The 24265-nt window shown below is 37.6% G+C and overlaps 1 protein-coding gene across 1 annotated transcript in view; it reads right to left on the reverse strand.

Moving 5' to 3' along the window:
- Positions 1-20656, reverse strand: part of HMGCLL1 (3-hydroxy-3-methylglutaryl-CoA lyase like 1) — a 132485-nt gene extending 111829 nt beyond the window's left edge. Inside the window, exon 1 of the mRNA XM_087817451.1 lies at positions 20471-20656. Within this exon, the coding sequence (XP_087673577.1) occupies positions 20471-20578 (108 nt within the window). The 5' untranslated portion in view covers positions 20579-20656. The remainder of the gene's footprint in view (positions 1-20470) is intronic.
- Between the last annotated feature and the right edge of the window lie 3609 nt (positions 20657-24265).

The following is a 24265-nucleotide window of genomic DNA, read 5'->3' on the forward strand; positions in this document are numbered from 1 at the left end:
TAATTCATTCCACAAACTTCTATTCTTAAGCTGAACAAGTGAGCAACGGGATACTTCAATAGAAGTTTAACCTGTTGGTGTCAATCTAAAATACTACTCCTGCCTTACTCAAGATTTGGTTGGAACCTAACTAGAGAACACAGTCCTGCTTCAGACCCCCTGGGAGGAGACAAAGAACTTAGAAGAGGTCTGCAAAGTGATTAAAGGAGCAGTTCATGGCAAGGGTGAGAGAAGTAACAAGCACTGAAAATATTTAGCCTTGAGTATAGAAAACTAATAGGCAATTTTATAACTTACTATATAAAGGGTTACCCTATAAAGATTAGTGTTTCTGTAGGTTTTTATTTAATACAGGAATTAACTGAAATGGTAGGTTGAGTATGAGGGTGAATTTTTCTTAAATTGAGGGCTACTGAATACTTTGAAGAGTTATTGTTAGATGAATACACTATCACTGTCTTAAAAGTACAGTGGCCACACATCCCTTTTTGCTTGAGGTGGTCCTGGTTTATACCTGTTGTCCCAGGGTAACTTTTACTCTTAGAGTACCCATGTTTGGACGTAAGTTATATGATCATCTCACATTTCCTACATAAATGTACTCTGAAGCAATACATACTTAATTGCAATATATATGTCTTCTAACCCTACAATGCAGAGCTTTTACAGTGACAGAACAAGGTTCCTATCGGTGCCCTGCATATAACTCTCACTGTCTCTCTGAGTGATTGTGGTAACCAAGAAAGGACCCAAGTAAGCAAAGGAACCCCTCCCAGAAACCCTCAAGCTCAGCATGTAGACCGCTCTGGAGACTGAGCCTTTTCCAGTCTCTATGTTTCTCTAGAACGTTTTTCTGGAAACGACAGTAAGCTCCAGGCAACGTGGAAAAGGGAGCCTTGTTTTTAACCATGCTTCCCTCAAGCTGCTTCCTGACTGTTTTTAAAAATTTTCCATCTCTAAATTGTTCCACCATCCTAGGAATTGTCCAAACTGCTGCTCCTTCCCAAATCTCATCAACGTTTGCTTAATTTTGTCCATACCTGTCAGACTGTGCTCCTGGTTATCTAGGTGCTATCTCTACCCAGAGGTAGGACAGAACAAGTTTGGGGCAGGTAGGCATTCCCTTTTCTTTCACCTACCAATGGAACCAATCCTAAGACACATTTTAGCAACCTGGAATTCTCGTTTTGACTTCTCGGAGCCATCTGATGAAATGATCATCCTAAGGGAATGTCAGTCTCAAGAACCAAAGATGCACCAAGGCTAGACAGGAGGGGAGGCCAGAGAGAGTATTGTGGAGCAATACTACACACGCAGCCCTCTATTTAATTTGCCCAGTTAGTTTGTCCTTGAATGTGCCCAACTTGTTTTACACTTTCTTATAATCCAGAAAAAGAGTTGCCTAGAGGTGTTTCAGGAAAGTTAAGTCTATATGGTAGAGACTGCTGCAATGCACACATCTCTGCCACTGTCACATCTGAGTCAGACAATTCAGGTGAGTTCTGGACAATGGAGTCAGGCAAAAGTGTGCCATTTCTGGAGTGAAGTGGTAAGAAGGACATGTGTCTTTCCTAGGTTCTCTTTCCCCATCCTCCAGCTAAATGGAAAGAACCAACAGGGGGGCAGGGTCACAAGGAAGAATCTGGGTCCCTAAATGACCACATGATCCCAGAATGAACAAATCATCCACACTGCACTTGAGCAAGAAATCATCTGTGATTATTTTAGGAGATAGAAAATGTGAATTTGTGTGTTATAATATTTAAGTATATTGGCTAAAAGAATCCAATTGTTAGATTTTGAGCCTTGAGTAGAGATTTAGCCTTGTGTTTACAGAATCTCAACTCGTTAAGATGAAAAGACCTTTAAGTGCTGCTGGGAAGGATCCTGGGGCTAGAGTAGGGCATTAGTTTCCATAATGCTGCCTTATCTTTCTCTCTAATTTCTCACTTTGCCAGATGCTCAAATATCTGGCATCAAGAAGAAAACCTGTATTGAGAAAAAAATTAGATTTTTTTAAGGGTAAACATGAGCCTTTTGGGAAAATATAAACTAGTTTTCATTCCATATTATCTAAGCCAAACAGAGTTTTATTCATTCATTCATTTACCAATTCATTCATTCACAATTGGGAGTAGGGAAATGTCAGTAGACAACAGAAATGGGCAGGAATATATGATTATGTAAAGTAATTTAAAGCAACACTGTCTTTATAAATGAGTTAGCATCAAACTGCTAAACTAAAACTACACACTTGATCAAAGGCTTGGATTTCTATTTCCAAAGCATAGAGCTTTCTTAGGGCTTTAAAGTAGGGCCAATATAATCAGAGTAAGACCATAAAGGTGTAATAGCAGGATGTCTGTCCAACTCTAAGAGATGATTTCCAGTGGTTCTGTATAGCTGGACATCATCACTGTCCTATACTGTTCAAAAAAATTATGTCCCAGTATGCTCTGTATTATGTTCTATTTCACACGATACCTATAGGCTATTCTGTCCAAATTCCAATTCCAGCTTTGTATAACTTCAGCTGTGATCTACGGTTCACTCTGTTAAGTCTTTTCCATAATCCCTCCGTTCCATATTATATATACACCTTCAGTACTTCCTTCCCTCCCTCACATCCTAACACCTTCATTTAATCGCCTCTTAATCATTTGCCTGAAAAGTACACCCTCCAGTCACTTATTGTTTCCTTCCAGATGCTGCTGTGGAATGACTCCCCATGGGCTTCACCTAACATTCCATCCATGTTCATCTGGCTGTGCAGACTATGAGTCCGGCACTCCAAAGCTTTTAAGCTCTTTCTTTCCAAGAAAACTCATAGCTAACACCATTATTTCCTCACAAAAACAGCTAACATCTGCAGACTGAAACATCAAAACAAAGAAAAAAATTTGCACAGCTCTGCTAAAGTTGGATGCAACCTTTATCGGCCATTTTAGGCAATAAATCAATGTTCTTCTTTTAAATTTCTATTAAAAAATAAATCATAGCGGTTGATTTTCAATTTTCCCTTGGGAATAGTTAATGAACCAGTTATATGCAAAGACTAATTAGTCTTTATGCCTTCCAGCTAAGCAAACAAAGCTTCTATTTGGAAACTTAACCTCTAACAAAATTCATCAGGTTGCTCAATAAAGTTTAATTTTATTCTGTGTATAGTTCATTTCAGCAGCATTATTTAATTCATTCAATAAACTAAAATAGCCCAACAAATTGCTTATTCTAAACTAATATTATTCAATAGTTATAAAAATTATTCACTGAAACTCCTAATAACTGCATTATCTCATAAAAGTCATTTTTAAAACTTTGATCGCATTTGTTCTACAATCATAGTTATTGAGCTTCTTTTTTAGATAAAAGAAATAAGGTCCCTACAATATAAAACCAAGACAAAATTCAAGCTCCTTTTTCCAAGTTGTTTCCTGTGTAGATCATAATGGCCTTTAGTCATGTACTATAGATCAGTATTTCTTAAACTTTAATGGGAATATGAATCTCCTGTAGAGCCCGATAAAACAGTTTATTAGGACTATATCCAGAGATTATGATTCATTAGGTTAGGTTGGGCCCATAAATTTGCATTTCTATCCAGTTCATAGATGATGGTAATGCTGCTGATCCAAGGACGCAATTTGAGAACCACAAGTCTAGCTTAAATCAACTTTAAAAATAACTATATGGTTATGCTTAAGTAAGAGTCCATCACCATCAACTACAAAAATCCATAAAATCCCTCTATCCATATATTATAAAAATAATAAAATTAAAATTCCAATTTTATATTAATATCTTTGGAATATCTATATTAATAGCTATGGAATTATAATTGAATGCACTTTCTAACTCCTTCTTTTCAAATACCATTATTTTATGTCTAAGTGTAAGTGATTTATATTTCCTCACTTGGACCATCCAAACTGGTCTTCTCAGAATACACTACAGTAAATAATGGATGAAATTTTAAACAGTAACACCAGGAACTCAAATCTACAAAATCTCTTTACAAATTTCACAAATCATTTAAACATTCTTTTATCCCTTTTTAATTTCCAGTGGTATTGTAGAAATACCAATACTAGGGACATCTACGCATATTAGAGTGCACTAAAAGAAACACATGCACACACACAAGTGCACATACAGTCACTAATTTAGTGAATAGTTTGAGAGAATGGGAGACGATTTTTCAGAGGCCTCAGGATCTGCTGCCCACCGCCAGGCCACCTTCCCTCTAGGGGTCTCCCTTGTGGAGGAAAGGGGTTGGACATCAGTCCCTAAACCTACGCAGGCTTCGTCTAGCAACAGAGTAGGTTTTACTCCACAAAATCACATAACAAATCTAATAACTTAACAATAATCATTTGAAAGCTTACTTGAGATAATATATCGAAGTGTCAAGGATACTCAAAAATGACAGAACACACTGAGCAATCAACTACAAGGAAGGTAAGGTGGGACAGAAAGCGTAGGCATTGTGGAGACCATCCTAATCAATGCCTTCTCCCACAAGGCCTATTTCCAGGGCTTCCTCTCAGATCTTAATGCATCAATCTCATACATAATGTCCTCAATTGCTCCAGGTCCTAATTTCTCTTTGGCCATCTCATCATTTTCCCCTGAGCATTCTAACTCCAAAAAAATATGCTTCGACATACCATTATTTACCCAACAGTAATAAGTATGTACTTATATATATTCATAGTTATAAACCTACCTATATGAAGACTTACATTCACACATCACAGACATGTCTGGATATGGATGCTGTCATTTTCAGTGGGTATTTATACATTAACATGTTGGTAACTAAACATATATTTAAAAGAACAAGTTTATGAGCTATAAATGCTTGTCACTGTGAAAATTAGAGCAACTAAAATTTATCAACACTTACAAAAGATTCAGATTTTTAGTTGGTGATTAATAAATACACAGAAGTGTTCTAAGAAAGTATTATGCTGGCAGGAATGTTAAAGCCAAAATGTAAAAAAATAAAACACACCATATAGACCAAATATAATGATGCTCTGCCTCAACAGTAATACAAATAGCAAAACTGTATAAGAATATGCTCAGCTTTTCTGGTTTTCAATTTCTGTGATCTCTATGGTATATGAGAATCGTATATTTAACAGTGATTAGAAACAAATTTAAGTTTATCATACTTATTTTTCTTTCCTGAAATTTAATGATATCATTTTATAGCATGTCTCAGCCCATGTTAAGTAGTTTAAACTTTCAGAAAGAGTTCTTTCTTGGCACTCACTTTCTACTGTCCCTACTGGTTAATAGAAAATGTCTCCAACTACACTATGAATCTGAAAATGGAAGAAAGTTTTTACATGTAGTTTGAGTAAGTAATCTGCTACCTAGTTTTACGTGTGGTTTCATCAAAACTAGGTAAGTTGGGCCCATGCAAATTTAATGACAATTATTGTATTTTTGTCAACAGTTTGAGAAGTGGCATTTTCTTGATCTTGTTTTTAGTAAAAAGAGGGAAAGGTGGTGTCTAAAATCATGGGCTTGTGGCTTCCTTAGAGGTGGGCAGACAATGCAGCATCAAAGCCCAGTGCTCCCTCTGAACAATGCCAGCTGCCATGGGGAGGGAAACTGAGAAGCTACTAGCACAGGCCATGGAGAACTCCTGGCCACCTCAACAATGCACTTTCAGCACAGTTTTTAGAAATGCTGAGCAGAAACAGAAGGACAGCAAAGCCACATCAAGCTGCATCTGTGATAGTAGTGCAAATTCAACTCAAACGTTCAGCCACAACCTAACTGGCTGTGGTTCCTGAGCTCCTTGTTTCTCAAATAGAAGTGTCCTGAAGTTCTCCTCTTAGGCACACATTGTGGGTGTTAGAACAACTGCCTTGTCATTGTGTCTTCCTTCTCACCCACTGTATTTTTTATTCTCTAATCAATTCTATATAAATGGTTCCATTATCTTTACTTTCATGCTGTTAGTGACAAATGAGAGAAACTTATTGTTTTCTGTGCTTCAAATAGCCCATGTCATATTAATAAAGGTTTTTTTATTAACCTCACAATAGAGCTTCAGCAGTGACTTTAGGTCACTGGGTTTGTTTTTTGTGTTTTGTTTGGTTTTTAATTCCTTTTACTGTACTATAGTGTGGTTTTACTCTACAGACCATAGTTTTGATGGCCACTTAGAAAAAATAAAGAAGCAATGGTTGAAGTAAAGTAAATCAATTTTTTCAACAGAAGTTAACTAGGAACTTTCAATATAAATCTGTCCTTTTTGATTAGACTTTGAGTCAACTGTACTTGCCCTGAGCTTGAACTAGTTAGTGGAATCTAAGGATGTATGTCTCAGAAATATCCTATACAGCCTTAGTTTTTCAGTAAACAGCTCAAAAAACTAGGGCTGCTGGTAGGTAGTGTGTGAAAGGAGAAGTTTTGAATGGTTACAAAGAACTATGGAATCATTTTCAAGAGTTTCTGAAGCAGGAGGACATTCAAATGTTAGGGCTCAAATGTACTAATGAAGAAAGCTGAGCTATATCATCCTAAACCATTTGTAAGCAACTACAGTTTGCTTCCTTAAAGTGACAGATTAATCTAGAACCTTATCATGTGTTTTAAAAATTATATTAAATGAGTACAAAATAATTTTCTTATTATTGAAGTTTCTACAGGTTAAGAGACTGAATAGATGTAGCAGAAGAAATATAGGCTTTGGAAGCTGACATAGGTTCAAGTCCAGTGCCTCTACCAGGTATTTGGCCTAGAGGGAGTTTTATTAACTCTGAGATTCCTTTCTTCATATTAAAAATGACAATAATAGGATCTTCTCTGCAGAACTATGAGTTCAGTCGTTATGTATAGTCTTCCACAAAGCAACTGGAATAAGTTCACTATCTGATAAAGAGTGGTTGACATTATCATTACTGTATAATTTCCCAGACCCTGGTTAATAAAACTCTATTAACAATTAATGTAGCATTTTGTATCTCATATATTCATGCATTCGTCCCATGCAAATCTAGAGCAGGTATGCTAAAATAATACTAATGCCCATAAATAATTTTTTATTAAGATGAATGATTGACATTTTAGTTAACAAGTTATCACTGTCTTTCCCATCAAAAAGTCGACATCTGTATACATTCTTCAAAGAGCAAAGAGATTTAAAAGATCTAGCTCTCTAGAGATGAGTATTTATGAAGCTTGTATTTCACCTCCTTTAGCTCAAGCTTTCCTTTCAATATTTTCTAGAGCATACATTCAGCAGAATTAAATATTAAAAACTGTCATGAGGGAAAGGGGACTAAGTGATAGCAGACATTCAGGAGTGAAAGTCTGAATAACTACATCTGTTTCTCCACAGGTCTTGCAAAATGTCTTTTAAGTACGGCCCTAAAACTTAGGCAAACAGAGCTCCAAATTGCCCTCAGCTTTTATGTTTAACCAGGTCCACAGCTTTCTGTAAAGTGCAAGGTTTGAACTGTGCCACAGCATTTAAAAAAAATCAGAGCATTCTCAGCCCTTAAATCAAAATTCTCAAAAAACAGAAATTGTGTCTAACTGAAATAAGATTCATATTTGGATTTCAATATTAACCAATGATCGGCTTCTATTTCACAGTGAAATAAATACAGATTGAGGAAAGAATTTAAAAAGTGAATGCCAGACTCTGTACACCCAGTGGGTTACAGATGTATGAACGTGGTGGCAGAAAGCCACTCCGCTTCCTTCAAGATCCAAAAACATTTGGAAGGAAACCCCAGAAGGAAAGATGTCTGACAGACATGTTCTCTTTGGGGTTTCCTGTCTCCTTGTTTGCCAAGCTTCCTAGACCCCATCGCTTGTTAATAAAGTTCACCAAAAGGACTTTATAAATGCTGATTTCATAGAGTGAAACTTATATTAAAGGTATGTTTATGCAGTTGAAGTTTCCTGCCATCTGCATTTCCCTACTTCACAAATCCAAGGAAGCGTGACTTGGAAAGTTATAGGCAGAAGGTGACATTTGATGCACTTGCTATCAGTGGGATATTCAGCCCCAACGCTGAACTCAAAACCAGAGACCATAGATTAGACACTGCAACAGAGAAGCTGCCTCACCCTGAGGGTGTCATTATACCCTAGATTTTTCTACTACTTCTGCAAAATGTAATCATGTAGCCTGTGTGAATTAACTCAATAAAAACACATTTATGGAAAGTGAATAAAAAGCTAGATTCTACTTTCTCTGACCTTTACAATGATAGCAAGAAAAAAAAAAAAAAAAGGTTTTCAATCTTTCAAATGAGCACCTGGATTTAAAATACACATTATAGTCCAGGATGAAAAAAAATAATATATAAGAGCTAAAACTACTAATTCCAGTTTACAAAAGTATCTTTGATAAGTTAAATACATATTTTTGCCAATTAGAGAATCAGTTAATTTGGCCAAAGGCACTTAAAAAATTTATATCATGGATATTTTCTATACTTAACATATACAAACTATTTAGTTCCATAAACATTTAAATAGCATCGAAGTATTTATGTATTCTATATAACAAAAAGGTAAATAAAGTATAGTTTCACCCCTGGAGAAGACCTCAACCTAGCACTGCAAATATTATGTTTAAAAAAGAAATATTTCAATCTATTCAAACATATTAGGTAGGGAACTCTGCATGGGTCCACTAACCACTACACAAAAATTGGGGCTGTTGGGGGGAAGGGTGGAGAACATGAGACACACTTATAAGAAAAGCTTCACCACCTGCAAAGAGCGAGCATCCATCTTCAAATCAAATGTAAAAAAAGCAATTTTTAAGATTAAAGGTCTTTAAATTACTTTTTCTGTAAGAGACAATAGATTGGATATATGACATATAGATGGATATGTATATATAGAGGTAGATACAAATGTATATTGCAACATACATGTTCATACACATCTATATTTATAACTAAAGAATTCTCCACAATTTCACTATATTAATTCTGCCCATAAATCTTCAACCAACTTATTCTGACCAGGACTGCTTCTATCTATTCAAATTCCATTTGACCTCAAATGAACCTCCAACACAGACTATGATCATCACCATCACTAACTCCCTCTGCACCGAATTGGAACAATATTACAAGTGTGTGTGTTTAACTGAATTGCAAGAAAGGACAGCAAAAAAAAGTGATGCAAAACAAAAGTGGAATGAAGAAATGACCGTTCAGATAATTACAGCAATGAAAAATGCAAATGTGCCCTGGACAGTGCCCCAGGCACAGGGAGCTCTAGTAGTTCTATCTCCCATAACTAGGTGCCCCTCTTCCCCCACCATGGTCCTCACCACCTTAAAAGTGCCAGGACAGCCAGGGCACAGCTCTTCCTCTCTCTAGACCAGGGAAGGCAATATCGGCTCTACCTATCTAAAGTGTGTTTGGAACCCACAGTTCCAGTCCCTGTCTCATTGCCTACAAACAACAGCTTTAGTTTTTTACATTTTTTAGAGAGCTTTCCCATTCCAATTATTACTTGGTTCTCATACCAATTACATGAAAAAGAAGTTTCAAAATATAAACTTCAATGAACGTTTTAAATCATGTTTATATAAAATTCTCTTTATATAAAGTCTGATTTTAGAATGAATGTTTTGGGAACAAGATCTGTCAATCCATATTATTTTCTGTAAGAAAACAACAACAAAAATGGCTCCTCAAGAGGGTTAGATCAATGAGAAGAAATTAAAAAATACCTGAGTGCTCATTTAGGAATGAATTCTCATCACTCAGAAAATGGAGACTGTCCAGGGAAGACGGCAAACTTCTGGTACTTTAAAGACAACGTCCTGCCTGCTGAATGATCATGACCAGGCACTACACTGCTGAAAAATATACCAGTGTTCAGAAGTGTCCTGGATGGTCTCACTGAAGTATCCCCATGTCACTGTCCATCAAGGATCCCAAAATCAAAAATCCATAGGCTCAGGAAGAGAACCTGGGTGCCTGAGGCAGCTACATGAACGACTGAAGAGTGCAAGTCCTGCTTGAGGAATTCATTTGTATTTCATTTTTAAGTATAGTCTTGAACAAACCTATTTCCAGAGGTTAAATCTGGCTCACCTGTACAGCAGCCAATCTGCATCTCCTACTTAAACTAACAATAGAGACTTGCAGGAGGAAACAGGGATATTAGGGCTACAAGCAAGCTAGGCCATCACTTCCAAATCAGAAATTTTGTTAAAATATCCAAATATACAATTTTGTTTTATCTCTTATAATACCATCTGTCACATGAGAGCGACCCGTAAAGTTATGGGTCTGCACAGTCTAGTCCCTTAGCTGATTAGGGAAAATAAAAGCTAAACTTGGAAGGGAATCGACAAGGAGAGAAGAAAGGGTCAGGGAAAGTTACAGCACAGAGTGAATAAGCATAAAGAAAGCCAGAAGACTTGGAGGAGCTCAGAGCTAATGGAAAAACAAGAACACAGGATTGGGGAGGGAAGGATGGGAAAGCCAGCTGGAGTAAGAGAAAGCAAGGAATACGGGAGCCAACAGAAATCCAAGGACAGAAAGTATTGGAGATTGGAGGGAACAGGAAATGTATTGGAAACCAAGTTGTTTTTCCTTTTGTATCCAATGCAATTCTATTCCAGGCAGAACTCTAGTCTCAACCTCAAAGAGGAGAGAGAGGAAGCTGAAACTCATAGGAGTCTTTCATGGTCAGGAGCCAGGAGCTCTGGAAAGACAGTTTAGAGGAAACAAGATATGACAGCAGGCCCTCAGACAGCAGATACAGGGATCGAAGGTGGCACCATCACCCAGCACAGTGTTTTCTAAAATTACGTGAAGTATAAACAATGATAGTTGGGCTCCAACTCAGAACTACTGAATCATAATGCCCGGTGCATTTCATAAACATCTCAGGCGATTCCAATCACTGGGAAAGTTTCGGAAGCACCAGTGTAGTAGTGAAAATCTGGGACTCTGAAGCCAGAACTGCCTGAATTCAACTTCCAGCTCTGTTCTTCATTAGCTGTTGACCATGACTAAGTTATTTAACCTTTCTGCATCTCAATTACTAAATCTATAAAAAGGACTGCTGTGAGGATTAAATAAGTTATTGCATATTAAGCAGTTAGGCAGTGCCTAGTACATATTGAATACTCAACAGTGGTAGCTATATAAAAGGTTTTTTTAATAGAAAACACATACAAAATAACATATTTTAATTGGTTAAAAACAAAATATGAGTAAGATATAAAAAGGCTGCATCTCTTATAAAATACTAGGGAGCATACTTCCCAATGGCACAGAGACAAAGCCACAACCCTCAGAGTTTTTGCCCATGGTCTCAGCATTCATGACCCAATCATTTCCCTTTGGATATCAATATGTGAACAGCCTTAACAAAAATCTTGTTTCTCAAAAGTACACTTAAGTCAATTCAAATTAAAGGTGACTCCAAGATCTAGAGTCTGCATGCTCTTGGAATGCAATAATAAATCCAGGATTTGGCTGATGCTAAGACCCACATCCATCACGAGTGTTGAGGATCCTTCACCTGGTAAACCACACCCTATTTCACAGTTCTGTTCTCTTCAGCCATTTAGCAATATATTATCTCCAACAATCATCTACTTCTTCTGCCTTTTGTGTTACGCTAAGACTCAAGTCTCTCTATTTTTCCACCTGGAAACTCAGCTCTATCATAACAAGCTCCACCACATTTTCAACCTATTTAGTGAAAATTATCAGCATCTTCTGGCCTTAAACGAAGTCTTGATCACCCTGATCTGCAACCCTCTCATGTAAAGACGGCTTAGTCTCCTACGCCTTGCTAAATGAATAGAGCATAGATGGCATCTTTAGTTTTCATTACATCTTGAAAATGGTTACTCCTTTGTGACTTGTATAAAAACTCCTGTTACTCTGAGATCCATTTGATTTGGCAATACCTTCCTTTACCCCACTAGAGGACCTGTATCTCTTACATACTGAGACCATTAGAAATTAGTGCGCCAGCTCAGCTGGGTGTGGCTCAGTGGTTGAGCAGCAACCACTGATCCAGGAAATCAAGGGTCCATCCCCAGTCAGGGCACATGCCCGGGTTGCAGGCTCGATCCCCAGTGGGGGGAGGGCGTGCAGGAGGCAGCCGATCAATGACTCCCTCATCATTGATGTTTCTATCTCTCTCTCTCCGTTTTTCTCTCTGCAATCAATATATATTTTAAAAAGAAAAAAGAAATTAGTTCATCATTCCCTTCACCCCAAATTTTGACACTATTCTGCAGAATATTCAATGTCCTGGTGAACTGTCTATCCAATATTTGGTTTCCAGTACAAGTCACTGGAATTTTACTCCATTTCAGCCACCATTAATTTGCAAGGTCATACGAAGGGCTTATTATTGCTTGTGACTGCTCACTTCTTAAGCCTCTGACCACATACACCTATATTTTCAACTTTCTAATTCTATTGTGCCCATTTCTAAGATCTTGGGCTTCATCAGTACTATAGGTCTTTGTAATGCTCTACTTCTACTTCATCTGTCAGGTATTTTATATCAACAAAGAGAGTCTTGAGAATGGCAATATACCTGGTAGCATGCTATTTGAGAAACCAAAATATAGTAATAATAAAACAGGCTTTTCTCAAGATGAGTTCATTCTCTGAAATAAATATCTTGACTCAAACAATACTACTGATTTAAATATAAAATAAGAATACTAAAAAGTAGAAAAAGCCTAAAAGATAAAGTGGTGAGGCTAGCTTATGAGACATATTTAAAGTAAAATAATAGAGAAATGGACACGTATTGTCTTAAGGCACTTACTTTTTAACAGGCTAAATTACATGAGCTAAATATTCAAATAAAGAATATTAAAATACCAATTCAGAATTCAGATAAATAGAAAATTATTTTTTCAAAAAGTAGAAATCAAAAGCACATAACACACATGCACACACAGATACAAACATATGCATCTGGACAAGAGGATCAACAAACCTACAAAGCATTTTCTGAATAAGTTGATAAAATACGTAGGCTTCTAATAAAGCTTACTGAGTGAGTGAATCAGATTCATTATGAATGAATGAAGCAGGATGAAATGAACCATAAGATTAAGCAAGAAAAGGTTAAGAAGAAAATGTTAACAAATTCATGTCCATAAAATGGAAAGATATGAGGTAAACTAATACCAATAGAGATAAAATATTATAAAGGAACTGCAATCATTCATTAATTCATTCATCCACACATAAAGGAGGAGGAGATAGTATACTGTTTCTCCAAAGCCTGATACTGAAGTTGGGCATAATACTACTTTTCACATTATTTAAAAAAATATCTTCTCCATCTCTCATAATTTATATGTATTGTGGAGGGCATTGCAATGGTGTTTTTCCATAAAATGTCACTTTTTTTATGAAGCAGCCAAGCTTTTTATTTTTTAATTTTGAACTTTAAATTGTCACTCTACACAACTTCTAGCTACAGATGAATACATTCTAGGATTCTAATGTATAGCATAATAATTATAGTCAATAATACTGCATCATATACTTGAAAGTTGCTAAGAGAGTAGATCTTATATGTTCTTGCCACATACAAAAAAGGTAATTATGTGAAGTGATTCAAGTATTAGCTAAGGCTATGGTGCTAATCATTTTGAAAGATAAAAGTGTATCAAATCTATAGACCTTAAAGTGACACAATGTTATATTTCAACAAAGCTGTAAAAATAAATAAATAATTACTCTAAACAGTTTTCATACTACCTGGACTATAGCCACTTCAAAATTTTTGTAATATGGTAAATATATATATTTTACAATTCAAATTATATTGCAAAATTGGTGTTTTTCACATTCCCGTTACACTGTTAATCTTTCAACTAGCTTGCTTGGAACAAGTTGCTTACTGAGAAAAACCATAAAATCTGGACAAAAAAATGAATGAAAAACAGTTGTTTGATAGCCTCAGAGTTGCCAAAGTAGTGAGTACTTCAGTGGCCAATATATTATGCAGAACATGGTGTGTTGTGGTGATACCAAGCCTTCAGCATGACTTTCCTCTTGAGGCATTTGTCAATTCCATATTAGCAGCTGGGAAGATCATCAGAGCTTCCAGGAGCCTCAGAGGCTATGGGGGAAATATTTTGAGTTCAGGTCCCAACAAGGAGGAAGCAGCCTAGTAAATGTCTTAGGCTTTTTTCTTTTTTAAAAAATCCTCACCTGAGGATATGTTTTTATTGATTACAGAAAGAGAGGAAGGAAGGGAGGGAGGGAGAGAGACAGACAGATACATCCATCTATCGGTTGTCTCCCATAAGCACTGGACAAGGGATCTAACCCGAAACCTAGGTATGTGCCCTGAGTGTAATGCAACCAGCTATCTTTTGGTGTACAGGACGATGCTCCAACCAGCTAAGCCACTGCTAGGCAGTACCTTAAGCCTTTTAGTTAGAATCCCTTAAGAACTACAACATAAAAGTTAAGGGTGAAGAGAAAAATACTAGCCCTCAGAAATGAAGGAGGTCAAATCTCAAACCAGCTAAGCATCCAATCCGATCTGCTTAATGTAAGCTATCCTTATGTTTACTGCCTGCTAGAAGCAAAAGATAATCTTCCTGTACCTCACACCTGTTAGAATGGCCATTATAAAAAATACAGGAAGTGTTTGTGAGGATGTGGAGAAAAGGGAACATTTGTATACTGTGGGAATATAAATTAGTGCAGCCACTATGAAAAACAGTACAGAGGATCCTCAAAAATTAAAAACAGCACTATCAATGGGCCCAGCATTCCACTTTCAGGTATTTATCTGAAGGAAATGAAATCGCTATCTTGAAAATATATCTGTATCCCATGTTCACTGCAGTATCATTTACAAGCTAAGGCACGAAAACAACCTAAGTGTCCATCAACAGATAAAGAAAGTGTGGGGTGTGTGTGTGTGTGTGTGTGTGTGTGTGTGTATAAAATTGAATATTAGTCAGCCATAAAAAAAAATTTCTGTCATTTGCGACAAGACAGATGGACCTTTAGGGCATTATGCTAATGAAGTAAATCAAACACAGAAAGACAAATACTCTATGATCATACTTATATGTGAAATCTGAAAAAAAATCAGTCATGGATATAGGGAACAGATGATAACTGCCAGAGGCAGGGGTTGAGGAGTGAGTGAAATGTGGGGTGGTGGTTAATAACCCTTGCTGGAGGACAGTATCACTCACTGCCTCAAATTATGTCTATAATTTTTTTCATTCCAGGTGTCATAATAAACTCAAAAATGAATAAGCATTCCAGGAAGAACGATTCATAAAATAGACCCACAGGAGATCTGAATATTGGAGTCAGTTATCAGACAGGGAACTTCAAATAGCTCTGATAAATATTCAAGTATTTATGATAAGATGGAGAATTGTGGCAGAGAGCTAAAAACTAGTTTTAAAAATCACATAGAAATATGTTAACTCAAAAATATAACTAAAATTAAGAACCCCAATAAATTAGATTAACAGCAAATTAGAGAAAGCTGAAGAAGGAATTAGTGAAGTTGAATACAGGGGAGAAGAAAATACATTCGACTGAAGATGGAGAGAAAGGATGAAATATCAAACAATGGGTGCAAGAAATAAATTGGTCCCAGGGAAAGTTGAGATATTCTTCAAACTATAGGCAGAAGGGAAGAGTCAGAAAAAGCAGAAGCAACACTTGAAGAGAATGATTGAAAATTTTCCAAAACATATGAAAGCCAGCCATCATCAAGCCATATATCCAAGAAGTGCTATGAACCGTTAGCAGATACAAAGAAAAATAAATCTAGACACATCATAGTCATACTGTTGGAAATCAAAGACAATGAAAAGAGGACAAGAGATACATTATTATCAAAGAACCAAAAATAAGACTAATAGCTGAGTTCACTGTCTCTGGCTTTCATTGCACCCATTAAGAAATATGCATTTTTTACAGCTATCATGTATTTTAATTCTTTATATGTACTATATACTTATAGTCAATATTCATTTATATTTATGCAAATTATATATGCATATGTATATATGTGTGTGTTCAAATAAATGTAAATTCAAACAAAGAAAAACAAAGAATTCATTAGCAGATTTTTTACTAAATAATATATAAAGCCTTCTATATATATATATATATATATATATATATATATATATCCCCTTCTATTTGAAGGGCAATAATTTTATATAAAAGAATGGGAATAAAGGAATGAAGAGCAAAGGAAAAAACAAGCTTTGCATCAATATAAATATACATTGACTGTATGGGCATATATATGCATATATATATATAATATACCATATAGAGAATTAATATATACAACAATATGAAAAGCAGAAGCAGTAAAGGGAGTTACTTATATTTGCATTTTAATAGCTGTAACAGTACTAATTTATATAATAGTAAGTCAAGGTTGTGTGTTGACATAACAACTAAAAATACAGTAAAAACAGTATATAACTAATGAACTATACTGCAGAGGGAAAATAAATAATAAAAATACATAATTCCAAAAGAAACAGTAAAAGAAAAAAGGGGGGGGGGGACAAAAAACACCTGAGACAAACAGAAAACAGTGGAATGGCACTTTGGTTCCTTTCTGAAAATTCCTCCCCAGTCATTCTCAGGTATTTAGTAAATGTACTAAGTTCAGTGTAGTTGCAAACTGAAAGGTATATAATTACATTATCCTCTGATTAATTTAAGCAGAAATATAATACATTTAGGTAAATTCAAGAGACCCTTTAAACACCAAATACTTTACTTTGAATCCTAATTTTTGCTGACAGCAAATGTAACTTAAAGGATCAGGATATGGTGTAAAATAACTATAAATTTAATCTCATAATCTACAATTTTGCTTTTATAAATCTAATACATTTGAAATACTGTTTGTGTTAGAGAGTTTAGGTCCTTGGGAATTTTATGATTGCAATGGGGTATTAATATATGAAGAAATTTAGCTACTGCTTAAGCAGCAATTGGAAATCAAAAAGGGATTGTTCTACTAGGAAACTTAAGTGTAATCGAAACTTTAAAATATACTAATCAAGCCAGGTTCAGCATACCCATTTTAAATGGACAAAAATAAAATATAAAACAAGCCCTTAGAGACAGCTTAAACCACAAAATGATTAATTTTAACCCCTTGGTTTATTAAGGAAATCTTTTACAAAACCAATGTCATTAGCAAAAAACCAGAGACTCAAATAATTTAATTAGTGGAGCTGTGGTAGCATAAGCCTTTCATGCTCAGTGACACAGTTTTTATTTGGTAATAAATTGTTAAATCTCAAATGTGTGTACGTGTATTTGCACATACAGACACACCTTATTTAATTATATCCCAATAATTTATCAGGGATATATTATTAACTCTAATGTGTAAAATGAAATTTTAAGATCTAGCCAGGCTATCGCCTGTACAAAATGCTAGAATAAATTCATTCTAGAAAAGGGTATAGGTTTCCAATCTTCCGTCTAGCCCATGATTCTTTCAAAAAACTGTCTGTGTCAACTGCAACCAAATAATTTCAAATCACAGGGATTCTGTTCGGGATTGTCTCTACAGATTTACGCAGAACAACAGATTAAGCACGTGCAGTCTTTTCACAGCCTCCAAAATCCATTTTCAACTCTTCTCCCCATCAAAGTATGACCAGTTTCTATGAGATGAAAAGGTAGGACACAAACAGCAATAACATTTATCACCCATCACTGAGACCAAACTTTACTGACATCACGCATTCATTCCATCACGTTAGCATACATTTAACAAATATTTATCATTGTACTATAATACACCAATCACTGCTTTGAACCCTGAATGTGCTAAGAAGAATTTCGCTGTCCCTGTAAGCATGTCATGCTTAAGGCCTAGAAGGGTAAACATTCATTCATTCGTTTATTATTCAACTAGTATTTATTGGCTATCAAAAACTAACCAGGCATTCTGTTAGATGCTGAGAATCCTGTGGTGAAATCTGTCTTGACTTTTATGATGCCTAGAGTCTGGCAGGAAATTAAACATCAAATAATCACAAAATAAATATGTAATGTATATTATATATATATATAAAGATTAGTGCACTGGGCAATATATGATAACAAGGCTGCTTGCCTTGAGAATCAGAAAGATTTCATGAAAAAGAACATTTCAGTTGGGATCTGAAGTTAGTTAGCTGGAAAGAATCTTCCTCGCAGAGGGGGAAACAAGCAAGGACCGTGTTGCCAACGGAAAGTATATTAGAGAACTCAGAGGCCACTGTGGGGAGAACAAAAGAGCTTACGATGATGTTGCAGAGAGATGCAATGAAAAGACCATTTGAAGTTTCAGAGAACACATTTAAAGTGTAGGTGTTCATTCCTAAAAGCTATGGCGATTCATAGAAGGTTGTTTAAAAAGGGGAAAAAAGGTCTAACATGATTCTATTTGAAATAGAGAACATTTCCCAACTAGCTATATAGACAGTGAGCTGAAGGACTGCAATAGTCTAGGAATCCATGAAAGATCATCCCATTTTAAAATTGATAGTAGGAGTAAAGCTGGAAAAACAGATAGATGTAAGAGAAATTCAAGAGGTAAAATTGCAGCACTTAGTGACACTTTAGATGTAGGGAAACGAAAATAAGGAACTTTCGATTTGAGGCTTGTGGGACTGAATGAATTGTGAAGGTGTTCCCTGTGATAGAAAATATTAGAGAAGATCTGGGACTCTAATGGGCAAGAACATGAATCCAACTTCGGAAATGCTGAGTTTGAATCGCTTTTCAGATATCCAAGTGACGATGTCAAGTGAGTAGCTAAACATCTGGACTGGAACTTAAGAGAGAGAAGGGAATATAAATCTGGAAGACACTGATATACAAATAGTAACTGAAACTGTGTAGATAAGAGTCATAAAGAGCCTGAACATTTAGACAGATACAGGCCATTGAGCCAGTCTGGTTCCAACTGAGGGAGCAGAGAGGTGGGGCTTGAAGCACTAAGGGTGTTGTTAAGCAGAAGGCGATAAATTTCAAAGAGTCAAGTGGCAGGTGTCAATGCTTTATGAGTTCAAATCAGACAAGGCATTAAAAATTACAATTCAATAAGATTGGGACTACAACAGAATTATGTATAAAATGCCGTAAAAGCCCAGAAATGGGGCATTAACTCTCAAAGTAGAAAAAAGTTGGTCAAAAGAAGTGATATTTAAGCTGTGTTTGAGGAAATAGGAGCATCCCAGGCAAAGCAGTTGAGGGATAAAAAAGACAGTATTTAGAGAAGGAATTGCTAGTTCTCAGTAAGGGACAAAAAGTCTTTATTAGACTGATGGATGTCAAAATCCTATCCCTCACATTCCTTGATCAGTCAACCTAGTCATTTCCAATTAGCTTAGCTTCCACATCTTCGCAGGGCAAAGTAGACACCCTCATGTAGCACCCTAGCTTTGATTACTGTCCCCCAAACCCACAAAATCAGAACATGGCCAGGGAGAAAAAAATACAATGTTAATCCATCAACAAAAGTCATATAAAGTCTCAGACTTAGGGAACAAAAGTTGAGAATTTCTGATTGATTACATAAAACAATAGGAAATTTGATAACATCAGAATAGTTTATTTAAAGCCACATAGCAAAATTGTGCTTGCCTATTAAAATATTATTTTGTTCACAAGATAAATCAGGAATCAACTTTTTCTGCACCCAGCAAAATTCAAAAGAAATAACTAAACCTTCAGTGTCTCTCCAGTTTAACATTCATGTAACAACTATCACTGTTATGACTTCGTGAAATTTTAAATTTGAAGGGCAAAGTAAATTTCTTCACATATATTTTCTACATTTACCTGCCATTTCTGCTTGAGGATGCATTAAATCACATGTATGTGGATACTACTAGGTTGCCTTTGTCTAAAAATGGGCTTTCGGGAACCACATGGGATTAAATTTTGGTGTGAAATTGCTGTTTTCTACCGTTTTTGCCAAGCTTGTTCCAGTGTGCTGAAGCGTAACTACACCAGGAATAACGAACGATACGATGGGCAAGCGCATCCTGCCATGTTTTCCTAACCTTCTGTGCTGGCTTCTCTCCTTTCTCTGCCTCACATTCTGGCAAATTCGTCCTCTCTGTTCCGCAGTACAAGAAGGGAGCTGAAAATAAGGACACTGTCCTTGGCCGACGGCCTAAAACCACAAATGATATTATATAATGCGTCCCTTCCAAGGGGAAAACCGAAGGAGCGGTTTCCTCCGGGGGACCTGCGAGCGGCCACAGGTAGGGGTTCCGCTGGGTTTGCTCCGCAGGGCGGGTCTCCGAGTTTACTGCCCAGAGGCCACGGGAACCTTGCAGGGGGTGAGGCCTAAGCGACAGACTGCTCCTGGAAGGGCCTGGGTGCAGAGGCGACACAATGGGGGAGGGGCGCTGGCGGTGTGCGAGAGGGTGGGCGCGCCCGGGCCGCGCGGTGGTTGGTACCTGCGCGGGGTCGAGCGCCCCTGCCACTGAGTCCGCGATCCAGAGGTGCTCCCGGAGAAGCTGCTGGTAGCTGAGGCAGTGCTTCACCGCCGACGGCACGTTCCCCATGGCGGGCCGCACTGCCGCCTGCGGTAGGCGGGGGCGGGAGGAGAGGGACGCGGGCGGGCGCGGACGGGGAAACCGCGCGCGCGCTCGGGAGCCGGGAGCGCGCCCTTCCCTCGGCGTGCGCCGCGGCACCAGCCCCGCTGCGCCCCGCGCGCGCCGAGGAGGAGGAGAGCGGGAAGTGTGCGCACCGACGCCGGAGGTACCTGCGGCTGCTGCCCGCAGCCCCGGAACCAGGGGAGGGAGGGAAGGAGGAACTGAGTCCGCGGAGGTCCAGGTGCCGCGCCTTTTCCACGCGGCGCCGGGCTGGCGCGCGGGGTGATGCGCCCGCGCCGCCGGCTCCGCCTGACTGGGTGCCCTGCGGAGGGCAAGGGGCCTGCTAGAGGCGGCCCGTGTTCTGTGCTGCTGAGTCTGCTCCCGCCCAGCTGCAGCCCTTCGCGCTCAGGGCGGATCGGCCTCACTCGAGGTTACGCTTGATGACAATAAGCTCGATTTTGAAATATTTTGAGGCAGTGGGCAAGGCTCACACACACAGAGACAACGGTCTAATGAGGGAGAAAAGGGTGAAGGTACAAAACTAGGGGAGATGTCACGGAGAACTTGGTAAGTCAGCAAGCTGTCAGTTGGTTGGAGCTACAGGTTAAGCACTGAAATAGAACTGAGTGGCTTAAGAGATGCAGGGCACAAAATTACTGAAGCCCTAAAGGCTAAATTCATTCGAACTGAAAACTCTAAAAGAAGTCTTAGGACGTTAGAATAGGAGCGATCTTGGTGGGGAGGGGGTTTGGGAAGATGGCCCTGGGACAGACCACCTCCTTGCCTCCCCCGGCTCACAAGCACACTTACATCACAGGGACCCGCTCTAAAAACGCCTCACACTGGGCTCAGCAGCCTGCAACTGGACAGACGGATTCATCCAGGACAGTCCAGTGCAGCCACCTGGGCATGGCTTAGGGATGCCAGGCCGCCCCATGGGTCGCTGCGGCAAATATGGATCAGGGTCTGACTGATGCACACACAGTTGCACAACCAGATGAAAGGGAACAAAGATTACTCTGTAAAATGTAGTATAAACACACAGGCAAAATTTAACACCCAGAACAAACACCATCATCGCTACTTGTGAGGTTGGTGTGACTACCACTAGCAACGGAAATCAGGAGTTAAGGACAAAAATAGGCAAAGAATGGGAGAGAGCCTGTGGAACAGAACTAAAATGGTCAAGGAAGACTGAGGGGATCTTGGACCTCTCACAGCTTTGACCACAGACAGTCACCTTGGAGAACAAGCTCTGAGCTGCCAAAGTGAAGTCATGCAATTATTAGATGCCTTTAAAACTCTCTAGAGCACCAGAAATTCCAATTATCATTTATTTGAACATGACTATTTTATAGGTTATACACACACACACACACACACACACACACACACACAGGGCTAAATCTCTATTATAGGTTGTTTTCAGCAAAGGTCAACTGTTATTTTTCCACCACAGCTGAAATGCAGCACAACAGGTTGCATCGATGCCTGCTGACATGCTTCTCACCTATAGTAATTCTATACTGGGAAGACGGTATTTGAAAGAATTTAAAAGGACCCAATTTGAACGACCATAATTTAGCAAGGTAACTATAATGGAATCAGTCATTCCAAACTTGAAAATGTTTTTCCAATTAAAGTTGAAGACTAAATTTTAGAATATGACCTTTGACATAAGCCAAATTGTTGTATGATCCTCTGCTACTGAGAAAAAGAACACCTAGCAATAAACTTAACTGCTTAGTAGATTTCTGAATAGGAAAGATTTCCAAAAACCATATCCCAATTAATTTAGCATAGTAGTAGTTTTATTTAAAAAAAAAACCTTATAAAAATATTTGTTGACAGTTTTATTGTAATGCATTTCATATGGAAAAATGCTATAAACGAAAATTTTTAAAATATAGTTCTTGTAAATACCAAAACCATTAGCAATAACAAGGACCCAGTATCTTAAGAATGTTTAATCTTAGAAATAAAAGGCAATGAAAATAGATGTGCTTTTATTGGAGAGTACAGTTTGATGGTAAATTTAATCTTCTTAACTGCCCACCCCAAATCCAATCTGTCACCCAGAAACATTGCGCATCTTGGACCATCCATTGCTTCTGTTCTTCTGTTGACCTCTCTCTGTTGCACTTCTTTCCCCTTTGAAAGGCACCACCACAGTGCAGTGCTGATTTCAGATATCTGGGATGGGAGCCTGGCCCTTTTCAATTTTATTTTTCAATTACAGTTTACATTCAATATTATTTTGTATTGGTTTCAGGTGTAATATTTACCACAGTTCTAACGTGTGGTAAATTTTTCTATGGTTATTGTATTTGCACATATTTTTTCAATACACTCTGGAGTTCCTATCCCTTCTAGGAAGGTGAAGGTAGGAGCCAAGACATGATGAACTGAACTAAGAACATTAAATTTATCCCAGAGAGCCTGAGGATCTTACAATACAGTTCTGATATCCTGATCCACAAGAAAACTAAAGTCACATATTCTTTATATCCACTCCCATCATTCTCCCTCTCTCTTTTCCACATAAAAAGACAACAATAAATTACAGAGTTTTGCTTTGCTTATATCCTAAATGAAGGCTCTCAGAAACAGAATGGGGAAGTTTTATATTTCAGGGAGCAGTCAGCCACAAACAAGGTAGACTGACAGTATAAATCCCAAGTGTCAAGTCCTTGGTCTGAAGGGTCCAGTTAAAACAGCTTATCTTGTGAGTCCCTTTGTTCCCAAAGATGATTATTTAAGAGTCTGTATGATGGCAACATGGATAGAATCAGAAGCAAATGAAAAAAATCAAAATTGTAATGGGAGTAAGTGCCAAACTGGCACGTAGCCAAGGTACCTACTGGGCAGGGATCAAAGACACATATGGTGAGTCTCAAACAATGATGTCATAGATCTTTGGCAAGTATCACAAGAGTAATATGCTCCAGCCTTAAACAATAAAAAAGAGCGAACAAAAACAACTTGGTTACCAATACTGGATGATATCTAAGGGGAAGTAAAGCTTTCATCATCTCAGTTTTATGGCTGAAAAATTTAGAAAACTTCTCACATACGTTATGTCTGGTTGATCTAAATTGATGGGAAGGATAACAGAGCATTTAAAAACATTCTTGGCATTTGGTCACTAAAATCAAACTTCCATTAACAATAGCATTGTCCTGAAATAGAGCATTCTTTTGAGAATAAGTAATGATCTATTTTACCAAAGTAACACCCCACCCCAGGTTATGGATACCTGGCACTAGACACAGAAATCAGAACAAAGCTGCAGCCCACATTTCTCCAGATGTAAAAGTTTATTCTTTTACTAATTCAGAAGACTCCAAAAACATTAGCTTTGCCAAATATATTATATAATAAAGGATACAGACATCACTGTTATAAGTGTATCAGATGGCTGCAGTGTACAAAATGTTTGCCAATACATATAAAAGTAGCTTTTAACTCCATTGCCTACAAACTCAGACTCTATTTGGAAAATGTTTTTATCAATCAGTTGATATATTTTGATGGATTACGGTAAACGTGACCTTAACAGGTAAATTGTATTAACTCTTACCCATGGACAGTATCATTCTTTGAATTTGGATCAAGTACCATTGTATGAAAAGTCAATGTTGATTACAAACCCAAAGC

Source organism: Miniopterus natalensis, chromosome 5 (assembly GCF_054644295.1).
Source record: "Miniopterus natalensis isolate mMinNat1 chromosome 5, mMinNat1.hap1, whole genome shotgun sequence".
NCBI classification, from domain to species: Eukaryota; Metazoa; Chordata; class Mammalia; order Chiroptera; family Miniopteridae; genus Miniopterus; species Miniopterus natalensis.